Source organism: Mesoplodon mirus (assembly GCF_964341445.2).
Source record: "Mesoplodon mirus genome assembly, chromosome: 6".
In the NCBI taxonomy this organism is placed as follows: Eukaryota; Metazoa; Chordata; class Mammalia; order Artiodactyla; family Ziphiidae; genus Mesoplodon; species Mesoplodon mirus.
In genome coordinates, this window is record NC_138982.1 from 88,344,453 (window position 1) to 88,353,911 (window position 9,459).

General features: G+C 36.4%; 1 protein-coding gene across 1 annotated transcript in view; it reads left to right on the top strand.

Moving 5' to 3' along the window:
* ATG3 (autophagy related 3) overlaps positions 1 to 8,907 on the top strand; it is a 29,378-nt gene extending 20,471 nt beyond the window's left edge. Inside the window, exons 8-12 of the mRNA XM_082624916.1 lie at positions 3,142 to 3,176; positions 3,421 to 3,576; positions 4,555 to 4,682; positions 6,959 to 7,027; positions 8,666 to 8,907. Coding sequence (XP_082481042.1) covers positions 3,142 to 3,176; positions 3,421 to 3,576; positions 4,555 to 4,682; positions 6,959 to 7,027; positions 8,666 to 8,747 — 470 coding nt within the window. The 3' untranslated portion in view covers positions 8,748 to 8,907. The remainder of the gene's footprint in view (positions 1 to 3,141; positions 3,177 to 3,420; positions 3,577 to 4,554; positions 4,683 to 6,958; positions 7,028 to 8,665) is intronic.
* The last annotated feature ends 552 nt before the right edge of the window (positions 8,908 to 9,459 follow it).

A 9,459-nucleotide genomic window follows, 5' to 3' on the forward strand; every position in this document is an offset into this window, starting at 1 on the left:
TCATCTTTAATACAGGTGAAACCTCAGATATTTAAAATTAGATGAAGAAATTGCTGTCATCAGGACAACCTCTCTGTTAAATCCAATCTGTCTTTATTATACTTACCTTCTTTGCATTATTTATTTGATCCTGTTAACCATTTCCTCTTATTTTTCCTCCCTTGATTTTTTGACACAGGATTTCCTCCACTTTCCTTGACTGTTTCTTTTAAGTCATCTTGCTGGGCTCTTTTACTTCTGCTTCACTGTTAAATGTTAACTGTTTCATGGGGTTTCACTTTTTTTTTTTTTCTGCTCACTCCCAGGTAGATTTATTTTATTTTATTTTATTTTTTTTATTTTTATTTTTTATTTTTTTTTATCCCAGGTAGATTTTTATCTACTCTTATGACTTCTGTAATTGAATACTGTGATCTGGCACAGAATTGTTTACAACAGGAAAAATGGTGTATAAATTACATTAGATTCTCTATGAGAGTTTAAATATGAATATGTGTATGTATAGAGAGAGGGTTAGTTGGAAAAAGGAAGAGGATATAAAAAAGACAGGGCAGGTATTTTGGAGGCCGTAAGGTGGCTAAATCCCCCCAATACGTAGGATTTAGTGAGAGAGAATGCAAAAGTAGAAGGTAGTGTCAGTAGAGTTGAAGCACCATAATGGCAAGTGGTGTTCGATGATGAGGAGGTGACAGCATAGCCTAATCAACCAGAGTAGCCTTTACTTAAAAGTACCTTTTTCAGTTTTGTTTCCTAAATTACTTTTGAGTTTCTGTGAAACCTGGCTGTATATCTGTTCCTGAATTCTAGTAAGAGTCTTGTCCTTATTTCCATTGTGTACTCCTACTATTCTTTGAGGAAATCCAAATGAGTTACTTGTAACCGAAATTGCTCACAGCAACCTCATATACCATTTCTGTGCTCAAGACATCCATGTCTAAACCCCCAACCCAGATCTCCTGAACTTCACATCTACTTGTTTAGTTTCACTTCCACGTGGATATCTCATAATTATCAGAACCACCTTCTTACACAAATACTCTTTCTGGGTTCCATTTGTCTCTGAATGGCATACAGTTGTCCCGGTTGGAGTGGGGAACCTTATGAATAAAGCACTGTTTTTAGAGTACAAGCTGTGGGACTGCCTTAAATATCTGGCAGGCTTTTAGTATGTTAGTTACATTTCCCTTGGATAGAGTTAAAGAAACAATTGCTATATATGGAATTTTGCTTAAAAACAGTGCTGTTGGTATCTAATATAACAGTTAATTTTCATCCATCAAATATTTATCATCATTTCATTATCAAATATTTATCAAGCAATACAGTATCTATGTATCAGATACTGTATTTGGTGCTGGAGATAAAGCAGTAGACATGATCTCACGGAGCTAATATTTGGTTTAGGGGACACAGACAAAAAACAGTAGATAAGCAAAACATATTGTCTTAGATGGTTATAAGTGTTAGGGAGAAAAATAAAGGTGGGAGGGGATCGGGAGTCTTGTAGTACGATGAGTGTTGTAATTTTTAAATAGGTTAGTCAGGGAAGAACCTCACTGAGGGTATGCCTTTTAAGTGAAGCCTGGCAGGAAGTGAACGGATAAGCTATTTGGATATCTGAGGAAGAGTGCAAAGGCCCTGAAGTGGGAGCATGTGTGGCTTGTATAAAATACTGCAAGGAGGCTCCTATGTCTAGAGAGGAGAGAGGAGAGTAATAAAGCATGGAGTCAGAGAGGTAACCCGGGGACCAGATCGTGTAGGGCCCTGGCTTTAACTCAGAGTGAGACAAGAAGCCATTGGAGGGTTTTTCTAAGTAGAGGAACAACTGAGAATGAGATTTAACATCTCAACAGAATCACTGTGACTGCAGTGTTGAGAATAGAGTGAAAGGACAGGGACAACAGTTAGGTGGCTATTTTGATAATCTAGGCAAGAAATGACTGTGGCATGGACTCGAGTAGGAATTCGAAGTGATGAGAAACTGCAGATTCTGGACATATTTTGGGGGTAGGACCGAAAAAGGATTTGTTGCTGGATTGGATGTGACATGAGGGAGAGAGAGTACTCAAGTGTGACTCCAAGGTTTTTGACCCAAACGTCTGGAAAGATGTCATTATTGAGATGGGGAAAACTGTAGGAGTGAATGAATGGCTTTGGAGGGGGAGTCAGGAGCTCAGTTTTTTTTTTGTATTTTTTTTTTTGTGATACGCGGGCCTCTCACTGTTGTGGCCTCTCCCGTTGCGGAGCACAGGCTCCGGACACACAGGCTCAGCGGCCACGGCTCACGGGCCCAGCCGCTCTGCGGCATGTGGGATCCTCCTGGACCGGGGCATGAACCCGTGTCCCCTGCATCGGCAGGCGGACTCTCCACCACTGCGCCACCAGGGAAGCCCAGGAGCTCAGTTTTTGACATGTGATATTTGCTCTGCTCCTTAGTCATTCATTGGAGTCATAAGTAAACAATTAAGTATCCATGTTTGCAGTCGGAATAAATTTAAGAGTCATCAGCATTTAAAGCCATTGGGGCTAGATGAAATCATCAAGGGAGTAAGTGTGGATAAAGAAGAGACAAGGTCCAAAAACTGAGGCCGTAGTTACTGTAGATGATGAAGGGGAACCAGCATAGGAGATAGTGAAGGAGAAGCTAGCGAGGTGGGAGGAAAGCCAGGAAAATGTAGTATCTTAAAGGCTGAGGAAAGAAAACGTTCCAAGGAAGAGGGAATAAATCATGCCAGATGTTCCTGAGAGGTCAATTAAGATGAAAACTGGGAATTTACCACTGGATTCAGCTAAGTGGAAGTCAGTGATGACTTTAATGAGCACGTTTTATGCAATTCTATAAATAGCCTTGTGTACCTTATGGAGTCACCTAGGGCTCTACAGTATTATTGTGCCAGTTGGTATTAGTAATAGACTGTTGTAGCACAGACCAAGCCTTAAGCCTGCAAAGTTTCTCTGGCTTTGTCAGGTAAAGTGTCTGCTGCTTTAGAAGTATAGAATTAGCTCCCTCATGTTTATTCAATATCTTCAGTCAGAACAAAAGCAAAAACCTAGGTTTTGAATGATACGCTGAAGTAATATGTAATTTGGTTTAGGAAATTACTTTGAACTTGATTAATCTTTTGTTGCTTTTTTAAACAGAATATGAAGAGAGTGGATTGTTGGAAACAGATGAGGTTTGTAAATCAAATTTTTTCTTTTTTTTAATGAGTAAACTTGGAGATTAGTGTTCTTAATATCTTGATCTATCAAATAAGTTTTTAATATGTGTACATTGCTTACAGTATATAACATTTTAGCTTTAAATTTTGCTATATATGCTGTTGAATAAAAAATATATGAGATGGGAAAAATAGATTTTCTAAAACATGACATTCATAGTGATTTTAATGGTTGTAAATTTTTCTCCACTATTACCAGGCTACTCTAGATACAAGGAAACTAGTAGAAGCTTGTAAAGCTAAAACTGATGCTGGAGGTGAAGATGCTATTTTGCAAACCAGAACTTATGACCTTTACATCACTTATGATAAATATTACCAGACACCACGACTATGGTTGTTCGGCTATGATGAGGTAAAAATAAAGACATTGTAATGTAAATATTTAAAATTTTTGTGTTGAATTCTTTTGTCATTAGGCCCATGGATATATATACTTCTGCCTTTTAAATTTTACAAATCATTTGTTTTATAATTTTGTGATTAATGTTGAGTTTGATTCTTATTTTGAAGAAACTGTGAATTATTCATTGTAACAACACCACTGCTAAGAATTAAACAGAAATAATCTCTTACATTTATTTCTTGGTCCCTGAGCTTATTTATCCCTTCAAAATGTGAGGAAGGGCTTCCCTGGTGGCACAGTGGTTGAGAGTCCGCCTGCCGATGCAGGGGACATGGGTTCGTGTCCTCGTCCGGGAAGATCCCACATGCCACGGAGCGGCTGGGCCCGTGAGCCATGGTTGCTGGGCCTGTGCGTCTGGAGCCTGTGCTCCGCAACGGGAGAGGCCACAGCAGTGAGAGGCCTGCGTACCGCAAAAAAAAAAAAAAAAAAAAAAGTGAGGAAAATTGAAGTTGGTTTGTTGTACTAAATTTTGTTTGGGATTATATCTATTGGATATATAGGCATTTGCAGAATGATCATATTGCATGTAGTTTTTTTCCTTAAGAATTTCACTTAATTGAATTAAAGGATAACTGAAATAAAATTGTTTAACCTGTCATTCCAATGACTATAAATGGGAAACAAGAAAATAAAACAAAATTGGCCTAAAAGATGTTATAAAATGTTTTGATAGCCATGAACCTGCCTTGTGGGATCTTTTCTGTATTAGATGGTGGCTGATGTCACATAGCCTTGATGGACAGACTCTCTCCTCCCTCCCTCCCTACTTGGTATAAATAAATCCTTTGCCCAAAATAATCTGGTGATTCTAAATAGTATAGAATTCAGAACTGCAAGTGATGTGGGAGGTGGGGATAAGTATAAACCCTGAAGTTTAGGCCTAAAAGTTTTTAAACGGTAATTTCAAAGTACTTTTTATGGTTTTAGCAACGGCAGCCTTTAACAGTTGAGCACATGTATGAAGACATCAGTCAAGATCATGTGAAGAAAACAGTGACCATTGAAAATCACCCTCATCTTCCACCACCTCCTATGTGTTCAGTTCACCCATGCAGGTGTGTCTGTGTGTGTGTATTTGCATATGTGTGTGTGTGTGTGTGTGTGTGTGTATACTTCATGGATTTACTACTTGGGAGTCTGTATAAACATGGTGCCCGAACAGAAAAAATTTACTTAATAAATAAAATTCTCTTTTGTCTTCCTTAGGAATGTTTTTGTGCTTAAATAATATATAAGACAAAGAAAAAAAAAACCTTACCAATTTCCTTTAAGTTTAAATTCATTAGGAATAATTTTTGTCCTTTGTGTGTATTTAGTTATAGTATAGATCTTTGTGATTTCACTCCTGTTATTAGCTCCAAGAATACTTTCGAAGATCCTTTTTAGATTAAAAAGTACTAATCATTTAGACACAGTTTGCTCTATTGTGATATATGTTTGTGCGAACGTGCAATGTAAAGTTAACTTTGTGCTTTTTCTAGGTGACCTATTTATCTCTTTTTATTGGTTAGTGAAGGGAGATGTATGTAGAATTTGTATTCCTTTACTTTTCAATTAAGAGGTTTTCAGCCCTACCAAATCAAGTACATTTTATAATTTGGGATTTCTTTGTATTAATGTATTTTCACAGGGCCAAGTAAGTGAAACTGAATCTATATATATGATCTGTTTAGAATTTTCCTTAAAAAAAGTTACATGCTAAATTCTTTCAGTTGTTTCTAATGGGTAACTTCTACAAATCATTGAGCAATTTTGGTAACAGAATTTTTCAGATGAAAACTCTGATATTCTATTGACTAATTAGAGGCAACAGTCTTGTTTTAAAAAATCCTTTAATATTTTCTTCTCATTTTTAACAACCTTTTTATTCCAAAAACCTATCCCATAGGAAGTCTAGTTCATTTTTCAAGTTTGTTTATGTTAAGAGTGTTAATAATGCTAACTATGAAAAGTATTTCAAGAGTCATTAGTTTAAAACTAAAACTACCTAAAATTATCTAATCTAGGGCTTCCCTGGTGGCGCAGTGGTTGAGAGTCCGCCTGCCTATGCAGGGGACACGGGTTCGTGCCCCGGTCTGGGAGGATCCCACATGCCGTGGAGCGGCTGGGCCCGTGAGCCATGGCCGCTGAGCCTGCGCGTCTGGAGCCTGTGCTCCACAACGGGAGGGGCCACAACAGTGAGAGGCCCGCGTACCGCAAAAAAAAAAAAAAAAAAATTATCTAATCTAAAAGGTTTTCACTTTTGAGAGTTATTTTTTTGGTTCCTCTTATGGCTTGAGAGTTTAGGACAGAGCTTATCAAACTGAGGCAAGTCTCTTTCTGAAGTATAAACTTTACTCAGTGGGAAAAAGAGATAAGTAATTTAACTAGTGATGTTAAACATTTTAGTAAATGACTGTATTATGGAATATAATGTAAATAAGGCCAAAAAAAGCTGGGGGCCTGTAAAATGAGACAGCAAGGGCATTTTAGGCCTTGCCGTTGGCTGCCTCAGATTATGTCTTCATATTCTCAGTGCCAATACATTTATTCTCATCTTTTAAGTTGACTGCCTCTTTCATGAAGGTTGTACTTATAAAAATCGAAGCGGTGTTATTTAAGCCAAGATATGTGTAAAAGTTCATTTCTTTTGTACAGTGCCCTTTTCTCAATTATATGCTCAGGCAATTACTTTGATGCCACCTTTTTCTATAGCATAGGAGATTCACCAGTTGGCCACAGAAAAATTTGTGGAAAACTTAAGATAAATATCCTTCTTTATATAAAGCCAAAAAGTTTTTTCTAAATAGAATCAGATAATTTTAATCTGAAAAAATATATATACATAAACCTCTTAACTCTGACCAGTTGGCTTTTCTTTAATTCAGTTTTGGTTTACTCTCTGTTAAACATTTAAACAGTCAAAATCACAGCCTTATAAATATCTTTGTGTTTTTTTTGACCAGCTGTTACCATGTAGCTTTTTTGAATTTGCCTGTTTAGATTCTTTTTTGTTTCTCAGAGCAGAAAGCCCTTGCTCTGCATTTATGCCCTGGCATGATTTCCCTTTCTCTGATTTTCTGCCCTACCCCCCTTCCACCCCCATTATAGGAAAGCTAACTAGTCCCATTGTGTTCATTTGTGACTACCATGGCTACAATAAAACTGTCTGCATGACTCAACAATCTGGCTTGTTGGGGAGTAGGGAGGAGAATATTTTACAATAGTACTGTTATATATTAAAATTAATTCACGGACTGTAATAACGTAGGTTTCTTCACAAACAAAAACTTGCTTTTCCTACTTTGATCCAATTGATCTATACTAATAAGATGTGTTCTTTTGCTTTTAGGCATGCTGAGGTGATGAAGAAAATCATTGAGACTGTTGCAGAAGGAGGGGGAGAACTTGGTGTTCATATGTATCCTTACCTGTGTATGCGACTAGAGGCAAATTGCTTCTGGGATTTTTTTTTCCCCCTTTTCGGGAAATTTAGTATAAACTTTAACGCACAGTAGTATAACTTATTTTAGCCTTGCTTATCTGTAAGTCTTAGTGGGAGTCCTTAATTTATTTAGAAAATGTTACATTGTGATAGTTCTGGCCTTGTTCAGTTGATAAGCACATGTCCCTGTGTGCACCAGTTAGCTCTGCCTTGTTACAGAGCTTCAGAGCAATATGTACGTCTAGGTAGCAGCTTGCCAAGTGCTTTTGTTTGTTGAGGCAGTGGCTGAGAGTATGCAGTTCCTCAACTGTGAACTCTTTATGGAAAAGAAACTCAAAGTGCTTAATCTGTTGATGAAAGATGAATAACCTGTGAATTTAGAGGATAACACATGAATATCTTTTCAAGTATATTTCTGATTTAACATGTTATCAAAAACGTACTTTTCTATCAGGTAAAAGTAAAGTTGGGTTTTGTCAGTCTGAGGTCTCTGTGAAGCAAAGAAAGAATTCAGATTAAATAAATAGGTTAATTAAAAAGTAAAGCACCTGAAATCTATTTCAGGTAGTCTTCAAATGTAGTATTTTCATTTTTCTCCAGATAAGAGCCCCTCTTTATTTCTCTGGGGTTGACAAGAGGAATTAAGTAAACTACTGGATCCTGAAATACACGTACCCATAGCATGGATTCATCAAAAGCAGTCAAGAATCAATGATTTAAATACCAAAGAGCTTGAATTAGTTTGATGCTAGATTGACATTTGACTTGGTGGTTCCTGCCACTCAGTGTTAGATGTAGACTGAGGGGTCACCACTGTCTTGGAACTACAGATAAACTAAGCATTGCTAATAGAATGTGTGCCTCAGAGAAACATTGGGCTGATTTGATACTGAAACAAACTAAGAACTTTTGGTCCAAACCAGAATTACTCTTAAAATTCTATTATGCATAATTTGAGCATTTATCTCTGTTTTGGAAGCTGTGTAGCAACTTGGAAGACTCTCTATATAATTCATAATTGTCATCAATTCCCCTGAAAAAAATTAATCTCTTAATGTTTCCAAGTGCAGTGGAACATAGAAAAAAATTCAGAAATTTATTAAAGACATCCCAGTATAGCAGATTTATTAAAGACTATTCCAGTATAGTGTATGGCAAGTACATATACTAACCAAGAATCATTCCTTATGGAGGGTTTTTACTTATTTTTTGTTCTTTTCCTTCAGTATTTTTATATTCTTTACACTGTCTCATTTTCTAACATACTCTAGCAAACTTACAGGCAATAAAAAGACCATCTCCCACTCATTTAAACATGTACAACCTTGTCTTTATTTTTATATTAAAATATTTGGGCTAATATGAACTTGTACTCATTAAGAAGTCTTACATGCAAATATTAAATGCGGCCGGGTCAGTCATTCTTATAGAGAGCCTCATGCTGAATAGACACCAATTGCATGAATGAATTTTTTTAATATAATATACTTGATTTAAGATTTTGTCTTCTGTATTTTTTCTGAGGAGTTATTACTTAATAAAATGGATATTTACAATGTTAGCTTAAATATAGAACTATTTACCAATCTGTTTTCCTTAGCTAAAGACCTTTAGGTATCTTCTAATTTTCTTGAAATTTGTACAAGCTGTCATTCCAACAATAGAATATGACTACACAAGACACTTCACAATGTAACAAAGAGAGCATAGAATCTATCCTAATTATTGGTTCTGATTTTTAAAGAATTAACCCATAGATGTGACCATTGACCATATTCACCAATATGTACAATTTCTCTAATAAAGAGAATTACATGTTTATGCATTAAATAAAAAAAGTTCCTCTACCAGCCTTATTTGTTTAATAAAAATGAGTGTAAAGAGACCGCTTTTCTTGCTTCTTATCAAAAGATGATAATTCTTTAAGTGTAGAAGTATCTCATACAGAATGATGAGTATTTTTGGTTCACACTTATGAGGAAGGTATTTAGATGTGTAATAATGTGAGAGCTGGGGCTAGAAAATACTGCATGCTAGACTCACCTTCCCTTCTTCTTTCTGTTCCTTTTGTTTCCCCTCTCTGACCATCTCCCTAAGTCTCCTATCTGCTAGTAGTTAATATTGATGAAGTACTTACTGTGTGCCAGGAAATGTGTTAAGTGCTGTTACTTATTTTGTTTCTGGATTGTTTTACTAAGTTGGTATCACCAAAGTTATTTTTTTTATTAAGGATTCAGGAATATTTTTCCTATGGTGATTGCCTGATAGAATATTAGAATTTAAAGGGATCCCTTTGTTGTATCACATCAGTTTACAGATACGGGTCTGGGAGTTCAGAAAGGTTAAGTGTGGTTCTACTCAGGGACACCTGCTGAGAGCCAAAGAGTAGAACCCAGGCCCTTTGAGGA